Source organism: Mobula hypostoma, chromosome X1 (assembly GCF_963921235.1).
Source record: "Mobula hypostoma chromosome X1, sMobHyp1.1, whole genome shotgun sequence".
NCBI classification, from domain to species: Eukaryota; Metazoa; Chordata; class Chondrichthyes; order Myliobatiformes; family Myliobatidae; genus Mobula; species Mobula hypostoma.
Genome location: NC_086128.1, coordinates 28,485,506 through 28,504,727, shown reverse-complemented (window position 1 = coordinate 28,504,727; position 19,222 = coordinate 28,485,506). Strand labels below are relative to the sequence as shown.

Genomic DNA, 19,222 nt, shown 5'->3' with positions numbered 1-19,222 from the left:
AACTCATAAAGGACCTAAATCAGGGGGAGACTTTTTTTTTTAAAGCTACGATTTATAGTTGGCAGAAAATCAAAATGTATTATCTGTTATCCCTAGTTGTTTATTATTACAAACAATTGGTGATTGTGACCGGCACCAGTCTGAAACTTGTTTTGTCTTGAACTTTATCTTAACACAAATTCTGAACACCAAACACTTGGTAGGAGGAGAGCAAGGTCCAGGAATATCCAAAGTCATTGAGAATTCTGTTTAGTGCTGAGGCAGTGGTGAGCGGTGCAGCTCTGAGAGTATGTTGTGCTGTCTGAGGGACAACAATTGTTGGTGGTGCAGTACCGAGACCCTGCTGCAGTGTTGGTGGAACCATACTGTGGATGAGACATTCATTCAGAGGCCTGTGTATTCTCTCTGGGTGTATTATAAAGCTCCTGTGGTGGGAATGAAGAAATAGGAGTCAGAGTCACAGAGCACTACAGCACAGAAACAGGCCCTTTGGTCCATCTAGTCCATGCTGAACTATTATTCTGCCTAGTCCCATCGACCTGCACCTAGGCCATAACCCTCCATATCCATATCTAATGTACCTATCTAAATTCCTCTTAAATGTTGAAATCAAACCTATATCCATCACTTCAGCTGGCAGCTCACTCCACACTATCACCACCCTCTGAGTGAAGATCCACTTCATGTTCCCCTAAAACATTTCACCTTTCACCCTTTACCTATGACCTCTAGTTCTAGGCTCATGCAACCCCAGTGGAAAAAGCCTATCTATACCCTCCATAATTTTGTATACCTCTATCAAATCTCCCTATATTCTCCTACGCTCTTGGCAATAAATTTCTAACCGTGATTGATTTAGGAACCTGACCCCATATAATCAATCCCTAAAGAACAGGCACACTGCAAAATTCATCTTCATTGTTTGTTGGGTTAGCAGGGAGGAAAGGCCCTCAATTAAGCTGATGTCACTGACTTTTTAAAATACTGGTTAGCAACCGGTTGCAAAGTCCAACCAGGCTGGGCTGCATATCAACAGGGGAAGAAAGGAATTGGGCACAGTGAGCTGGCGTGAACAGAAGTACTTGCAGGTAGCACTGGCTCTCCCACAGGCACATAAAGTGTTCGGGACAGATAGAGAGGGAAGGGCTGGTGTAAGGTAAGGTGGCACTCAAGGGGTTATAAAAAGTCCAAGCAGTGAGTGGGTGGTGCAGAAATGAAATGCATCTCAGACTTTGCATTGGGATCCTCATGCCAGCTGGTAGCTTGCCACAAACCAACTCTGAGAGACTTGACCAAACAGCTACTTTTTAACCCATGTCAGCCCACCCCTTGGACTTATTTGGCCTTTTGCAATGAATCAGTTCATCAGCTTTTGGGAAGAGCAAGCAGGCCAGGGAAGTAAGTCAGACAGTGTAAAAGAGCAGGAGGAGACTGGGGTACATAAAGGCATCCGTTAGTCTTGCAAGACCATGGATCTGCACCTGGAAAGTCTTCACTGGGCAAGGTTGTATGGAAGACCAGCAGTTGCCCATGCTGCAAGTCTCCCCTCTGCACAACACCAATGTTGTCCAAGAACTCACGACCTTCAGGTTGCTAGTGCAATGCCCTAACCACTTGGCCACATGCCCATACATGGGGTACATGTGAATAAGGTAATTAGGAAGCTTCAAAGGAATACTTGCTTTTATCAGCAAGGCATAGAATTCAAAAGTGGGAAGGTCTATGACACAAGAGTGGGGAAAGAACTGCTTGAGAGGATGGGTTGGTGTGTAGTTCACAAAGTGATTTTCTGTGTGCATTCTTGCCATCCTCCATACTCCTCCATTTTAAGTGGTCGTGGGCCAGGGATTCCCAGTGCACATTTTCAAACAAGCTTTCAGAACACCCTTGAATCATTTCCATCTGTGTACTTAGGAATCTCTTGTCATGATAGAGCTCAGAGTCGAGTCTCTGTTTCGGTAGTCTCATGCTAGGTGTGCAAATGATGTGGACAGGCTAGGAATGATCTTTTCTCTCGGAGGATCAAGAGCCTTTGGAACTCTCCTCCTACAACAGAGAGGTGGAAGCAGAAGGTTTGAATATTTTGAAGCCAGAAGTAGATATTTGATCAGCAAGTGGGTGAAAGGTTGCCATGGATTGATAAAAATGTGCAGTTGAGATTGCAATCAGATCTTATTAAATGGCAGAGCAGGCTCGACATGCTGAGTGCTCCAATTCATGCTTGTTTGATTGAGTGTATTTAGAGGCTTCGTTGGCCTGGGAGGTGCCAGCCCACTGATCCTGCCAGTTAATTTGGAAGATTTTTCAGAGGCAGGATTGGTGGTATGTCTCCAGTACTTCGAGATGCCTGCTGAACATAGTCCATGTCCCAGAAATGTGCAGGAAGACAGGAATCACTGCTGCCTGCGCGGCTCTCAGTTTCATGCCAGATCTCAAAGGTTCATTTCGTTATCAAAGTATGTACTCAGAATACAACTCTGAGGTTTGTCTTCTCCAGATAGCCATAAAATACAGAAAAACCATAGAAGTAGTTGAAAGAAAGACATCAATCTCCCCCACCTTCCGCCGCACAAAAAGAAAAACAAAAACTTGCAACCCCCCCCAAACCCTTCCCTCACACAACAATTAACCCACATCGAGAAATAACAACAAGAACTTGAAACCCAAACCCCCAGCCTGCCAATTGGCAACAAGAAAAAATGGACGAGAGCACAAAAAAAACATAGAGCTGAAAGAAGCCAATACGAACTACAGTCCAATCCATAAATCTCAGAATTTCGATATCATCTCCGAGAGCATTGGGACCCAGCGGCCCCTCCGAGGGCAGTGACTCGAACCAGCGGCCTCTGAGAACCGCTCGCTCTCCTCTGCATTTGCCTTGACGTTTTAGTCATCCTAGGTGCTTTTATCGGCGAGAAGTGTAGTCAATCATGTCCCCTTGTCTTGTCTCTGAGCTTCTGCTCGTGGTTGCTCATGCTCGTATTTCTCTCCTGGAGATTTCTCAGGGACAGCTGAGCACTAGGTCACTCGATTGAACTGCCGACTGTCAGTCACAGGTTCCAACAGCTTCAAAAACAAAATTAGGATAAAAAGAAAAAATAGAAGGCGTAGAAAAACTGAAATGATTGACTATCTGGAAGATGTCACTCGAGGAATCATTATTCACTGGAGCCATCTTGGCCAGAAATTAAATTGAGGTTTTGACTGTCAAATGCTCTTTTCCTCGGTTAGCCAAAAGTAGTGTTGGCACACTGGATATCATAACACTATAAGACCATAAGACACAGGAGCAGAATTAGGCCATTCAGCATGTCGAGTCTGCTCTGCCATTTCAACATGGCTGATCCAGTTCCCTTTCAACCCCATTCTCCTGCCTTCTCCCCATAATTTATCACACCCAAGCTAATCAAAAACCTATCAATCCCTGCCTTAAATATATCCAATGGCATGGCATCCACAGCCACCTATGGCAGTGAATTCCACAGATTCATCACTCTCTGGCTAAAGAAATTCCTCCTTATCTTTGTTCTGAATGGATGTCCCTCTATTCTGAAGTTGTTCCCTTGGTTCTAGACTCCCCCATCATAGGAAACTTCCTCTCCACATCCACTCTACCTAGGCCTTTCAACATTCAATAGGTTTCAATGAGATCCCCTCCCTCATTCTTCAAAATTCCAGTGAGTGCCGACCCACAGCCATCAAATACTCCTCATATGATAATCCTTTGGTTCACGGAATCGTTTTCGTGAACCTCCTTTGAACCCTCCCCAATGTCAGCACATCCTTTCTTAGATAAGCGGCCCCAAACTGCTCACAGTACTCCAAGTGAGGCCTCAACAATGCCTTATAAAGCCTCAGTGTTGCATCCCTGCTTTTATATTCTGGTCCTCTTGAAATGAATGGTAACATTGCATTTGCCTTCCTCAACACTGACTCAACTTGCAAGTTAACCTGTAGGGAATCCTGCATAAGGACTCCCACATCCCTTTGCACCTCTGGTTTCTGAATTTGCTTCCCGTTTAGAAAATAATCTATGCTTTTATTCCTTCTACCAAAGTGCATGACCATTCACTTCCCGACACTATTCCATCTGCCACTTCTTTGCCAATTTCCCAAAGCTGTCTAAGTCCTTCTGCAGTCTCCCTGCTTCCTCAACACTATCTGTCCCTCCACCTATCTTTGTATCATCCACAAACTTTGCCATAAAGCCATCAATTCCGTCATCCAAATCATTAACATATAACATAAAAAGAAGCAGTCCCAACACTGACCCCTGTGGAATACCACTAGTCACTGGCAGCCAACCAGAAAAGGCTCCCTTTGTTCTCATTCTTTGTCTCTGTCAATCAGCCAATGCTCTATCTATTCTAGAATATTTCCTGTAATAGCTAAGCAGCCTTATGTGCGGCACCTTGTCAAAGGCCTTCTGAAAATCTAAGCACACAACATCCACTGATTCTCCTTTGCCTATTCTGCTTGTTAATTCTTCAAAGAATTCCAACAGATTTGTCAGGCAAGATTTTCCTTTGTTGAAACCATGCTGACTACGGCCTATCTTATCCTGTGCCTCCAAGAACCCTGAGACCTCATCCTTAATAATCAACTCCAACATCTTCCCAACCACTGAGGTCAGGCTAACTGGCCTATAGTTTCCTTTCTTTTGCCTCTCTCCCTTCTTGAAGAATGGAGTGATATTTGCAATTTTCCAGTCTTCCGGAACCATTCCAGAATCTAGTGATTTTTGAAAGATCATTACTAATGCCTCTACAATCTCTTCAGCCACCTCTTTCAGAACCTGGGTGTACACCATCATAATTGGATCAGCCATGATGAAATGGTGAAGCAGACTCGATGGGCCAAAAGGCCTAATTCTGCTCCTATATCTTATGGTCTTACGGTATCCTCTTTGATATTATTGGCTAGCTTACCTTCATATATCATCTTTTCCCTCCTAATGGCTTTTTAGCTGCCTTCTGTTGGTTTTTAAAAGCTTTCGGATCTTCTAACTTCCCATTAATTTTTGCTCTATTATATGCCCTCTCTTTTGCTTTTATATTGGCTTTAACTTCCTTGTCAGCCACGATTGTGTCATCCTGCCTTTAGAATACAACTTCTTCTTTGGGATGCATCTATCCTGCACCTTCCAAATATTTCTCAGAAATTCCAACCATTGCTGTTCTGCTGTCATCCCTGATAGTGTCCCCTTCCAATCAACTTTGGCCAGCTCCTCTCTCATGCCTCTGTAACTCTCTTTACTCCACTGTAATACTGATATATTTGACTTTATCTTCTCCTTCTCAAATTGCAGGGTGAATTCCATCATATTATGATCTGTCTCCTAAGAGTTTCTTTACCTTAAGCTCCCTAATCAAATCTTGTTTATTACACAACACTAAGTCCAGAATAGCTGATCCCCCAGTGGGCTTAACCACAAGCTGCTCTAAGATGCCATCTCATAGGCATTCTACAAATTCTCTCTTGGGATCTAAGATCAGCACCAACCTGGTTTTCCTAATTTACCTGCATAGTGAAATCCCCCATGACTATCGTAACATTGCCTTTTTGACATGCATTTTCTATCTCCCTCTATAATTTGTAGCCCACATCCTGGCTACTGTTTGGAAGCCTGTATATAAATCCCATCAGGTTCTTTTTACCCTTGCAGTCCCTTAACTCTACCTAGCATGGCGAATTTCATCATGACTAGCATAATATGGGAAGTGTTTCACATTATTTAGGGTCTTGTTGTAGACCTCTATTGGGGGGACCAATATCCTGGCAGGGAGATGAGCGGGGGCTACTGAGGTGACTTTAAACTAGAATGGTTGGGGGGTGGGAATCAAATTAAAGAGGCTAGGCGTGAGGAGGTTAGTTCACAACAGGGGGATGGGAACCGGTGCAGAGAGACAGAGGGGTGTAAAGTGAGGGTAGAAGCAAAAAGTACAAAGGAGAAAAGTAAAAGTGGCAGGCCGACAAATCCAGGGCAAGCATTAAAAAGGGCCACTTTTCAACATAATTGTATAAGGGCTAAGAGAGTTGTAAAAGAGCGCCTGAAGGCTTTATGTGTCAATGCAAGGAGCATTCGTAATAAGGTGGATGAATTGAAAGTGCAGATTGTTATTAATGATTATGATATAGTTGGGATCACAGAGACATGGCTCCAGGGTGACCAGGGATGGGAGCTCAACGTTCAGGGATATTCAATATTCAGGAGGGATAGACATGAAGGAAGGGGAGTTGGGGTGGCGTTGCTGGTTAAAGGAGAGATTAACACAATAGAAAGGAAGGACATAAGCCGGGAAGATGTGGAAGCGATATGGGTAGAGCTGCGTAACACTAAGGGGCAGAAGATGCTGGTGGGAGTTGTGTACAGGCCACCTAACAGTAGTAGTGAGGTCGGAGATGGTATTAAACAGGAAATTAGAAATGTGTGCAATAAAGGAACAGCAGTTATAATGGGTGACTTCAATCTACATGTAGACTGGGTGAACCAAATTGGTAAAGGTGCTGAGGAAGAGGATTTCTTGGAATGTATGCGGGATGGTTTTTTGAACCAACCTGTCGAGGAACCAACTAGAGAGCAGGCTATTCTGGACTGGGTTTTGAGCAATGAGGAAGGGTTAATTAGCAATCTTGTCGTGAGAGGCCCCTTGGGTAAGAGTGACCATAATATGGTGGAATTCTTCATTAAGATGGAGAGTGACATAGTTAATTCAGAAACAAAGGTTCTGAACTTAAAGAGGGGTAACTTTGAAGGTATGAGACGTGAATTAGCTAAGATAGACTGGCAAATGACACTTAAAGGATTGACGGTGGATATGCAATGGCAAGCATTTAAAGGTTGCATGGATGAACTACAACAATTGTACATCCCAGTTTGGCAAAAGAATAAATCAAGGAAGGTAGTGCACCCGTGGCTGACAAGAGAAATTAGGGATAGTATCAATTCCAAAGAAGAAGCATACAAATTAGCCAGAGAAAGTGGCTCACCTGAGGACTGGGAGAAATTCAGAGTTCAGCAGAGGAGGACAAAGGGCTTAATTAGGAAGGGGAAAAAAGATTATGAGAGAAAATTGGCAGGGAACATAAAAACGGACTGTAAAAGCTTTTATAGATATGTAAAAAGAAAAAGACTGGTAAAGACAAATATAGGTCCCCTGAAGACAGAAACAGGTGAATTGATTATGGGGAGCAAGGACATGGCAGACCAATTGAATAATTACTTTGTTTCTGTTTTCACTAAGGAGGACATAAATAATCTTCCAGAAATAGTAAAGGACAGAGGGTCCAGTGAGATGGAGGAACTGAGCGAAATACATGTTAGTAGGGAAGTGGTGTTAGGTAAATTGAAGGGATTGAAGGCAGATAAATCCCCAGGGCCAGATGGTCTGCATCCTAGAGTGCTTAAGGAAGTAGCCCAAGAAATAGTGGATGCATTAGTGATAATTTTTCAAAACTCGTTAGATTCTGGACTAGTTCCTGAGGATTGGAGGGTGGCTAATGTAACCCCACTTTTTAAAAAAGGAGGGAGAGAGAAACCGGGGAACTATAGACCGGTTAGCCTAACGTCGGTGGTGGAGAAACTGCTGGAGTCAGTTATCAAGGATGTGATAACAGCACATTTGGAAAGCGGTGAAATGATCGGACAAAGTCAGCATGGATTTGTGAAAGGAAAATCATGTCTGACGAATCTCATAGAATTTTTTGAGGATGTAACTAGTAGAGTGGATAGGGGAGAAGCAGTGGATGTGGTATATTTGGATTTTCAAAAGGCTTTTGACAAGGTCCCACACAGGAGATTAGTGTGCAAACTTAAAGCACACGGTATTGGGGGTAAGGTATTGGTGTGGGTGGAGAATTGGTTAGCAGACAGGAAGCAAAGAGTGGGAATAAACGGGACCTTTTCAGAATGGCAGGCAGTGACTAGTGGGGTACCGCAAGGCTCAGTGCTGGGACCCCAGTTGTTTACAATATATATTAATGACTTGGATGAGGGAATTAAATGCAGCATCTCCAAGTTTGCGGATGACGCGAAGCTGGGTGGCAGTGTTAGCAGTGAGGAGGATGCTAAGAGGATGCAGGGTGACTTGGATAGGTTGGGTGAGTGGGCAAATTCATGGCAGATGCAATTTAATGTGGATAAATGTGAAGTTATCCACTTTGGTGGCAAAAATAGGAAAACAGATTATTATCTGAATGGTGGCCGATTAGGAAAAGGGGAGGTGCAACGAGACCTGGGTGTCATTATACACCAGTCATTGAAAGTGGGCATGCAGGTACAGCAGGCGGTGAAAAAGGCGAATGGTATGCTGGCATTTATAGTGAGAGGATTCGAGTACAGGAGCAGGGAGGTACTACTGCAGTTGTACAAGGCCTTGGTGAGACCACACCTGGAGTATTGTGTGCAGTTTTGGTCCCCTAATCTGAGGAAAGACATCCTTGCCATAGAGGGAGTATAAAGAAGGTTCACCAGATTGATTCCTGGGATGGCAGGACTTTCATATGAAGAAAGACTGGATGAATTGGGCTTGTACTCATTGGAATTTAGAAGATTGAGGGGGGATCTGATTGAAACGTATAAGATCCTAAAGGGATTGGACAGGCTAGATGCTGGAAGATTGTTCCCGATGTTGGGGAAGTCCAGAACGAGGGGTCACAGTTTGAGAATAGAGGGGAAGCCTTTTAGGACCGAGATTAGGAAAAACTTCTTCACACAGAGAGTGGTGAATCTGTGGAATTCTCTGCCACAGGAAACAGTTGAGGCCAGTTCATTGGCTATATTTAAGAGGGAGTTAGATATGGCCCTTGTGGCTACGGGGGTCAGGGGGCATGGAGGGAAGGCTGGGGCGGGGTTCTGAGTTGGATGATCAGCCATGATCATAATAAATGGCGGTGCAGGCTCGAAGGGCCGAATGGCCTACTCCTGCACCTATCTTCTATGTTTCTATGTTTCTATTGTTGGAGAGCAGTGTTTTACAGAGGGGGAAAGTTAGTAAAAATCTTTGTTTTGTGGTTACTATGCAAGCCTGTTCTCTCATATGCTCCAGTGGCCAAGTTGACAACGACCTGGAGCTTGATGCCTGAACACTTATACAAGCATCATCTATGTACTGTAGCTCAGTGACTGTAGCCGGATTGATCTTTGTTCGAGAATGTATGTGACATAGGTTGACCAGGAGATTTTCTCTCTATAGAGTACATGCCGGAAAAGTATCAAGACAGACCTTGCTTACCATTTACAGTCTTGGCCACATTGCAGGAATAGTAGTGTGATCACTTGAGTTGAGTGTGATGTTCTCTTAAGGGTTGTCTATTGATGGATATTTCGGTGGCTGTGGCACTTGATCTGGGATATACATGTTCTCGTACTAAGGGCTTCCAGAACTCACAGTCCTGCCTGCTTCATCACTTGTTGTGAGGGTCCTGACTAGGGGTTTTGGCACAAAATGTTGACTGTTTATTCTTCTCCGTAGATGCTGCCTGACCTGCCGAATTCCTCCATTTTGTGTGTATTGCTCTGGAAAATTATAGTTACGTGGAAAGTTTGACTGGGTGTGTTGTTTCGTTGTGGATAAAGAGAACCTTGAGATGCATAACATTATGAATGGCCTAGAATTGATGAGAAAGATGCATTTGCCATAAATAGGCAAATGGGAATAGCTCAGGTGGGCACCTTGGTTGATGTTGAGAACTTGGGCTGAGGGGCCTTTTTCCATGCTATCTAACTATGAGATGTCAGTAACCTGGGGCTTAGATAGAGGGGAATCCCACGCATGGCCAAGTATGGTTGGGATCTCAAACCCAATCCCTGAAGGATGGTGGAGACAAAATCTTTACAATATGTGGATGATCACTTGATATGCTGTAACCTATAAGGCCATGAGCTGGAAAGTGGGATTAGTCTTAATGGCAACCCATAAACACGTGAGATTCTGTAGATACTGGAAATCTTGAGCAACACACACAAAATGCTGGAGGAACTCAGCAAGTCAGGCAGCATCTATGATGGGGAATGAAATATTTTTGCCAGTCTGGATCAGATAGACTGAATAGCCTTCTATTACCATAATTTAACTAGTCCTGAAGAAGGATATTGGCCTGAAATGTTGACTGTTTATTCATTTCCACAGATGCTGCCTGACCTGCTGAGATCCTCCAGCATTTTGTGTGTTGTTTTGGATTTTCAGCATCTGCAGGCTTTCTGGTGTTTATTATTAACGTGTTGGATTGGTTCATCTCTCACCACCCCGCCAGCTCTGATATCTGAAATAAAAGAGGACTCGCTAGAAATTCTCAGCGGGTGAGGCAGCGTCTGTATAGAGAGTAAGAGTTGATGTTTCAGGTTGGTGATGTTTGGTCGCGATGCTTTTGTCTCCCTCCAGCGCAGTTTATTGACACTATTAGCATTAGCTGGCACAGTACCGACGGCAGTACCATGGTCTGTATAAATCAGTAGTTAAGCATGTGGGATTGAAACCCTACATCCCTAAGGGCAAGAGTGCAACCATTTCACTCTCGTATTCACTGTTTCCCTTCCTTTTGACTTTCCATTTCATTTTGATTAGAGCACAGGGTTGCTTTTAGGTGAAGGCCACTTATTCCATCATCATTTAGAAAGACCTCCCACTCCCAATTGTCTAATTGTTTCTGAAATAAATCCAGACCTCTTGGCTCCCTTTGCCCTTCCAGAAATACAATGAACATGTCAATCACTCATACTCTGTGAAGCATAACTTCCAACATCAGGCCTGCATCCTTCTTTTCCAAATTTTAAACCTGTCTATCCTTATCTAGAATCCTAAAGAGATTCCCAGTGAGCCCCATGGCGTTTCTGCATCCAGAGGTTGTCCTAAGTTATAGAACATAGAACAGTACAGGCTCTTCAGCCCATGATGTTGTGCCAACTTTTTAACCTACTCCAAGATCAACCTAACCTTTCCCTCCTGTATAGTCCATCATTTTTCTATCGTCTATGTGCCTATCTAAGAGTCTCTTAAATGTCCCTAACGTACCTGCCTTTACCACCACCCTTAGCAGGGTGTTCCACGCACCCAGCACTCTCTGTGTTAAATAAAAACATACTTCTGACATCCCCCTATACTTTCCTCCAATCACCTTAAAACTATGTCCTTTCCTGTCTTAAATTTAAAGTTGCCTTAAGTTACCAAGAAGAAATGTTGCTTTTAGTTACTCCCTCAGGGCACAGTCTCACTGGCAACCCCAGCATTTACTCTCCATCTTTTATTGCCCCTGAGCTGGCGAGTCAATTAAGTGACTGGAGTCACATACAGGCCAGAATGTATAAGGATGGCAGAGTTCCTTAGTTTTTACAACAATCTTGATTCTCGCTTCTTTGCAGATTGAGTTAATTACTTGAATTTAAATTCCACAGCTGGGATTCAAGCTGACTTCCAAATGGCTGACCTTCCTCCATTGCTCCCTGGACCTGGATCTCTGACCCAGGCCTCACCCCCTCACTGGCGAACCAAGAGTCTAGGTTGTCACCTCAACCGCTCAGCAAATCTCAGCCCTCCCTGCGCCTCATTCCCACCCAATCCCCAGATCTCTCGAGGCCACAGATTTGAGCATGTTTCAATGAGTTTTTTTTGTTGATTGTCGCTCCAGGTTGGTTGGACTTGCTGAATATGGCTGATCTATCTTGAGCACTATTTTCCTACACTTATCCTGTTCTGAAATCTTATTCACTGCTTTGAATTCTATCAGTGACTGAACCTCCACAGCCTCTGGGGTAGAGACCTTGGAAGATTCACCATTTTCTGGGTAAAGACCTTTTTTCCTCATTTCAGGCCTGCCCATTATTTTAAGACGGTGGCCCTTAGCTCTAGAGTCCTTAGACAGGGAGACATCCTCCCTGCATCTACCTTGCAAGAATTTCGTACATTTCAATGGGGTCACCTCACATTCTTTCAATCAATTTACTGTGTCCTGAATGACTCGTCTGATACTTGTGGACTGGAGACTCTCGAGTGGGAAAAAAGTTTTCAGGGCTAGGGGGTGGTTGTTGTAAAACAGAAGCAAAATGAAATGGCCTCCTCTAGTCCAGTCTAATGGCCCTTGGAACCCACCCTAGGTTGCTAGTCTACAGTGATCAAGCTACGGTGGCCTGAACAGCTGGACATATGGGGGGGGGGTGAGGGGTGAGGAGGCTGATCCTTCAGATTGGCCTAGAAGTAATGCAGTTCTCTTTTGTGTATGTGAGAAATGGGATAGGTTCTCCAGAGGAGCCGGGTGTGGGTGAGAATTTAGAGACTGGTACATCTATCCACAAATAAGTTCTAGCTGGGCATTGATTTGGAGCGTGACTCACTGACGATTTGCGCTTCCCCTCCCCTTTATCAGCTCAGAGCATTGAGACAAACTTTTGCACCTTCACCATCTCACCAAGGCCTATCCTCAGCCAGTAGCACAGCCTGGGGTCAAGGCCTGAGACAAACTCCTGGTGCCTTAGCCCCTGACTGGAGTTGAAAGGTTATGGCTGGAGCAGGGAAGTGAAAGTGGCAACATTCACACAACCGCTGGCAGGAGACAGGAGAAATTGCCTTCCCTTTTTGAATGTCATTGCTTCTGCAGGCTAACAATTGGATTACAGAGCAACACACACAAAATGCTGGAGGAACTCACCAGGCTAGGCAGCATCTATGGAAAATTCATTGATGAAGGGTCATGACCCAAAACGTCGACTATTTACCTTTTTCCGTAGATGCTGCCTGGCCTTCTGAGTTCCTTCAGCATTTGGATGTATGGCTTGGATTTCCAGCATCTACAGATTTTTTTTGTTTGTGAGTAGTATTACAGAGCACAATGCATTGCATTCCACACAAGAATGAGAGCAGTGGTATTTAAAGCACACAGTATTGGGGGTAAGGTATTGATGTGGATAGAGATTTGGTTGGCAGACAGGAAGCAAAGAGTGGGAATAAACGGGACCTTTTCAGAATGGCAGGCAGTGACTAGTGGGGTACCGCAAGGCTCAGTGCTGGGACCCCAGTTGTTTACAATATATATTAATGACTTGGATGAGGGAATTAAATGCAGCATCTCCAAGTTTGCGGATGACACGAAGCTGGGTGGCAGTGTTAGCTGTGAGGAGGATGCTAAGAGGATGCAGGGTGACTTGGATAGGTTGGGTGAGTGGGCAAATTCATGGCAGATGCAATTTAATGTGGATAAATGTGACGTTATCCACTTTGGTGGCAAAAACAGGAAAACAGATTATTATCTGAATGGTGGCCGATTAGGAAAAGGGGAGGTGCAATGAGACCTGGGTGTCATTATACACCAGTCATTGAAAGTGGGCATGCAGGTACAGCAGGCGGTGAAAAAGGCGAATGGTATGCTAGCATTCATAGCAAGGGGATTCGAGTACAGGAGCAGGGAGGTACTATTGCAGTTGTACAAGGCCTTGGTGAGACCACACTTGGAGTATCATGCACAGTTTTGGTCCCCTAATCTGAGGAAAGACATTCTTGCCATAGAGGGAGTACAAAGAAGGTTCACCAGATTGATTCCTGGGATGGCAGGACTTTCATATGAAGAAAGACTGGATGAACTGGGCTTGTACTCGTTGGAATTTAGAAAATTGAGGGGGGATCTTATTGAAACGTATAAAATTCTAAAGGGATTGGACAGGCTAGATGTAGGAAGATTGTTCACGATGTTGGGGAAGTCCAGAACGAGGGGTCACAGTTTCAGGATAGAAGAGAAGCCTTTTAGGACCGAGATTAGGAAAAACTTCTTCACACAGAGAGTGGTGAACCTGTGGAATTCTCTGCCACAGGAAACTGTTGAGGCCAGTTCATTGGCTATGTTTAAGAGGGAGTTAGATATGGCCCTTGTGGCTAAAGGGATCAGGGGGTATGGAGGGAAGGCTGGGGCAGGGTTCTGAGTTGGATGATCAGCCATGATCATACTGAATGGCGGTACAGGCTCGAAGGGCCGAATGGCCTACTCCTGCACCTATTTTCTATGTTTCTATTTCAAGTGCTTGAAGGTCAGCTCTAGGTTCAGGTAGAAGCTTGGGCTGGGGTGAATATTAGACACTTGTCCACAGACAGGCACATATTAAGCACTAAGCTAACTCATCAAACTGAAATTTATTGTCTCTCATTTGCCTCTCCAGCTGATCCTTGCATTACATCCATTGGGTTATGGCAATTTATACTTGTAGAATTTGCAATCATGACTCAAAATTTTGAGATACAGAATAAAATTCGCTCTTACAAAGCTTATGTAGAGAAAAAGTAATTAAACAAAAGATTTTTTTTCAGCTTACATTTCTTGGTGGAAGTACAGATGACCTGACTTTGTTTTATATAGGCCCTTTTCAAGGAACACAACCAACCTCCGTAATGCTGGGGTCATATGTATTTATTTTAAGGCCCTGGGACTTGGAATTTCAAGTATTTTTTATTACAGATTTTAAGGTATTATGGGAAACTTATAGTTTATTTCCCCCCCCCCCCGCCCTACTTTTGCTGATTGGAAAGTCTGGGACTAGGCAACAGCTTCTGTAAATGAGATCTAGTTTTCAGGAGTGAAGTTGGAAACACATGCAGAGGAAGGGAGAAATTTGAAACCCTCTTTCTCAAATTTCCAAACTGGATCAATTGTTAATTTTAAACCTGATGAAAGATTTTTCTAAACCAAAGACATTAAGAGATAGGAACAAAGAATACAGTATATGTATTCTTGTGAGGTCTTAGTGTAGTAACTTGCAAAATGTCCAGAGTAATTCATGGAAACTAGTAGAGTTCTAAAAGGACATGTGTCTTATTTATTCAATGTTTTCATCTGCACACAGTTTAAGAACCATGATACATGAGATCAAGTATGTCAAAAAAAAACACATCATATGCTTTTCAGTACACTGTTTCACCTTCCAAATCCCTGTCTATTATGTGGATTTTCTCTGCCCTGCCTTCCTAATGACCAGAAATGAAAACCTAAAAACTGCAAATATCTGGAAATCTGAAATAATTTTAAAAATCTGCAAACCAGTCAGCTGGTCAGGCAGCGTTTGTGGAAAGAACAAGCAGCTGACATTCCAGGATCTAGATCCCATTATGCCTGTTTCTCTTTCCACATATGCTGCCTGGCCTGCTGACTGTTTCCAGCATTTTCTGTTTTTATTCCACAATTTACAGGTACCACACATAATCTTCAGGGTACAGGTGGTGTCAGAGAGTACTGAGGAGGACTTGCTGTAGAAACTCCTCTTGCACGTCCTCTCCCCGCTCCCACGACCATTGTTCATCCTTCCACAGTTGATGTAGCAATGCCAGTATCAATTAAAGTTCTGACAGGAACGTGGCATAATATTGGGCTACACCTAAGGATCAAAGTTAAAGGATATTCTTGGAAATTTTCACTTCGATTTTCCAGAGCTTTAGTAGAAACTTGACTCCTGAAGCGTCCACTCTACACGTGGATGTTACTGTGACTCACTCTACTGCCATGAGTATAAGCCCTTAGGTGCCCTTGAAAACTTTGTTACTTCAAGTGGTTTTGATTTTTTTTCCCCAATCTCATTCTTGTTGCCAGTAGAAGGCATGTAGTCTTGTGAGTTCCTACTTTAGTAACTTGCGGTGTGTATAGACTAAGGCATGGGGAACACTAAAAGGCGTGTCAGGTCTACTGAGGTTCTTAAACTATGCACATTAATGATGTGCATTGCATCATATACATCAGAAATAACATCACACAAATTTACATGTGCTACAGTGAAAATATGAAGCTCAGGCAAAACCAGCTCTGATCTCTGCGTAATGAAAATACTTGGGTTTGAACCTCTTCTTCCAGTGCTAGTGTACGCACCCTTTTCCTTCAGAAGTAATACAATGCCCATTTTGTGCACAGGAAGCTATTAGAAACTGCATAGTAAATGATGAATTATCTGTTTGTAACTTTATTAGAGAGAGATAAATATTGGCCCCAACTAGCAGTGAAAAGAATTCCCCTGCTTTGAAATAGTTGCCATGGAATATTTTTGAGAGGCTGGAGAGAGCCTCAGCTTAACACTCCAAGGAGAAGCTGGCACCCCTTCAGCAATGCACCTGCAAAGATTTTGGAGTTTGGGACCCTTGGGACAGGTATCAAACCCAGAACTTTCTGAAGTTGAGGTGAGTACTACCCCTAAACTGTAGCTGACAGGTGATGATAGCTTGAGCAGAAAGGCTCTGCCAGAGACTGAAAGAAGAGCTAGAAGTCATTTTTGATGAGGCATTTCATTCTATTGAGAGGGGGGGGGTGCAAGCTATGCAACTTCTGTGTATGTTTGACCTCAGTCCCGATGGATAGCTTATTCCAGCTGCTGTTTTATTTGAGGCTCTGCTCCAGATCAAGAGGGAGAGGGTCTCAGAATGGGGTTTCTCTGTACTCTTATTATCTTGGAGTAAGGTAATTTGGTTTTAAATAACTGATCTGTTTATCCCACAGCCAGCTCTTAGCTTTTGTTCACAAAAGTCTAAATGCAAAACTCCTGTGCAGTGCTGCACTGTCAGAGTGGCTGTGTAAAGGAACCACCACACTGTTGCCGTGGGAGTGTTGGGACATTGCAGATGGAGTGTTGCAGTGTTGAAGGGATTAGCTGTCAGATTGAGGTCCTGTCTTCTTTCAGTTGGATGTGTGAGACCAATACAGTGCTTGAAGGAAAAGCAGGGCAGTTCTTTGATGTCCCGATGGTTATAATTATCACTCGATCAAGATCACTAACCCAGCTTTCAGTTCTCGAGCAGTGTTAGTGGGATCTTGCAGTGCACAAATCAGCTGCACCATTTTGCATTCCAAGAGCACTGGCGCTTCACTGGCTGTGAAGCGTTTTGGTATGACCTGAGGGTGTGGATGATGCCACAGAAATGCCAGACACCAGAGATGGCAGATGATGGAATACGCAGCAACATTCTGCTGGAGGAACTCAGGCTGTCCATTTGCCCCTGCAGATACTCCTCGACCCATTATGTTTCGGGTCAAAATGCTGCCATAGGACTGCGAGTGGAGAGGAGGAATGGCCGGTGTAAAGACTTGGAGAGGTGAGACGCACCCAGAGGTGATTGGTAGACTGAAGAGGGGTGAAGGATAATGGGCAGATTTGTAGGGTAGGGGGAGAGGTGAGTGAAGATGGAGACAATTAGGAGGGTGATAAGCAGGAACACAAAGGCTACTAGTGCCAGCGGCCCTTTATGGCGGGGGGGAGGGGGTGGAATTGGAGAAGGAATTCACAGTCTAGATAGGGACAGTGGAAAGGCCAGGACACATCAGTGCTCTCTCCATAATCACCCGCTGAACTCCAGATGTGGAATCAGATGGGACCGTAATGTACGCTGTCCCTGATTAGCCGGGCAGCTCTCATTGTCTGGGCTGACACACGAAATGTACTTGCTTTGCATGTGATCCCGGTGGAGGTGGGTGGGTAATGGGGAGAATAAGTCTCACCAGAAAAGATCAAGGTAGGCATGTTGCTCAGTGAGGTCTCATGTGAAGAGTATTTTTTAATGTACTGTGAGAATAACAAGGCTGGAGTGATTCAGGATCCCTGTAGGGTTGTCATCTGTAATTGTGCCATCTAGAATGGATAATAATAGACTCGATGTACGTGTGGGCTGTGTTATCACAGTCGATGTGGATCAGTGTGCTCCGAGACATGTTGGAGATGACAAGAGCAGCACGGTTCAGCTCCAGCGCAGGAAACAGAAATGAAATTTGCATCCATTCAGTTCCTTGGTGTGTGTCAGTGCTCCTCCTTGAGCCAGAAGGTTGTCGGTTCAAGTCCCGCTCCAGAGACTTGAGCTTCATTCTGCAGGGCTGAGAGAACGTTGTGCTGCTGGAGGGGATGGAGCAGTTGGTTTTCAGAATGAGCCATTAAACCCGCCTTTCCTTCTCAGATGGGAACTAATGGTCCTCTGGCTGCTGTTTCAAATTAAGACAAGCCTTCTCCCTGCTTCTCATTCAAATTGACTGGCACGTGAGCAGTGATGTCTCCTCATGCTTTGCTGTGTGTGAGACCGTCACCTCTCCCTGGTCCCGAGAGGGGTGTGAATGGCCTGATGTTTATTGAGTCTTCCTTTGTTTTTCAGGGCGACCTGCTGAGCCCCTGTCGGTGTGATGGTTCCGTGCGTTGCACCCACCAGCCATGCCTAATCCGCTGGATCAGCGAGCGAGGCTCCTGGAGCTGTGAGCTGTGCTACTTTAAGTACCAGGTCCTGGCCATCAGCACCAAGAACCCCCTGCAGGTCAGTTGCAGATGCCCACTGGTATGCTGGAAGGAGGGCAAAAGAAACGGAACGGGCCATTGATGCATTTCCTGTGTGGCAACAGTTGTCTCCAGCTTGGCCTCTCCATGACAGATCACGGCTTGAGTAGGGGCAAGAGAAACCCTCATCCCGTTAAACCAGTACCTGAATGAGCACGTCATGTGCTGTGACCAAGAGCTGGGAGGTGGGATTAGTCTAACGTTCCTTTGTTGTGATGGTTGAATGGCCTCCTCCTGTGCTGTCACCACAGCTCCTGGCAACAGCTTTGTCTGATGGAGCTGTCCCGTGATGTTCCAGTGTTACTCCGTCCCCACCCTCCTCTTCCCCCCCCCCCTTCCCTCACATGGTGAGTAGCAAACTAGCGTCTGTGGTTCTTCTGCCCTTCCCGGCAGGCAGTGTGATGGTAATGGGCTGAGCTGCAGAACAAGAGTGAGGAGATGGGGTAGGGGTGGGAGACACAGCACCAGTTCCTGTATCTGCGCAGTGTCAGGCAAGAGCAGACTACAAGCTGGGGCACCTCTCAGTGAGAAAGATAGGAACAAGATGGTGGAGTGGGTAGGACGGGAACCCATCCCTAGCCTCCATGCCTCTTGGCTGCAGTTCTGGCAGTGGATTTAATGGAAAAATATCAAAGCAGCTGTTGAAGAGCACCAAGATCTTGTTTTAAAGGTGGGGAAGGGATGCCCCTAAAAAGGCAAAAGGTTGGCATGCATCGGACACTGTGTGTACAAACCCCTCATTGCCTTGCGCAGTGTCTGAGCCACGTTATTTGCCAGCAGTGCGTTAATACAGTGGACCAGCACTACAAGTAAAGAAATCTCTTCTCAACGCTCTCTTTCTCACTTGCATTTCAGGGAAATACAATGTAGTCTTGGAAAATTGCTGGTGGTTGTATAACCATTTCAGATCCATCAAGGAACTTATTCACAAACAACGTTTTTGCTGTTAAAACT

General features: G+C 44.6%; 1 protein-coding gene across 2 annotated transcripts in view; it reads left to right on the top strand.

Moving 5' to 3' along the window:
* LOC134340300 (E3 ubiquitin-protein ligase MARCHF9-like) overlaps nt 1-19,222 on the top strand; it is a 75,566-nt gene that overhangs the window by 19,538 nt on the left and 36,806 nt on the right. For both annotated transcript variants that reach the window (XR_010016517.1, XM_063037366.1), the window contains exon 2: nt 18,093-18,248. Coding sequence is in view for 1 of the 2 variants with exons in the window: in XM_063037366.1 (XP_062893436.1) it covers nt 18,093-18,248 (156 nt within the window). In the remaining variant the exon portion in view is untranslated. The remainder of the gene's footprint in view (nt 1-18,092; nt 18,249-19,222) is intronic.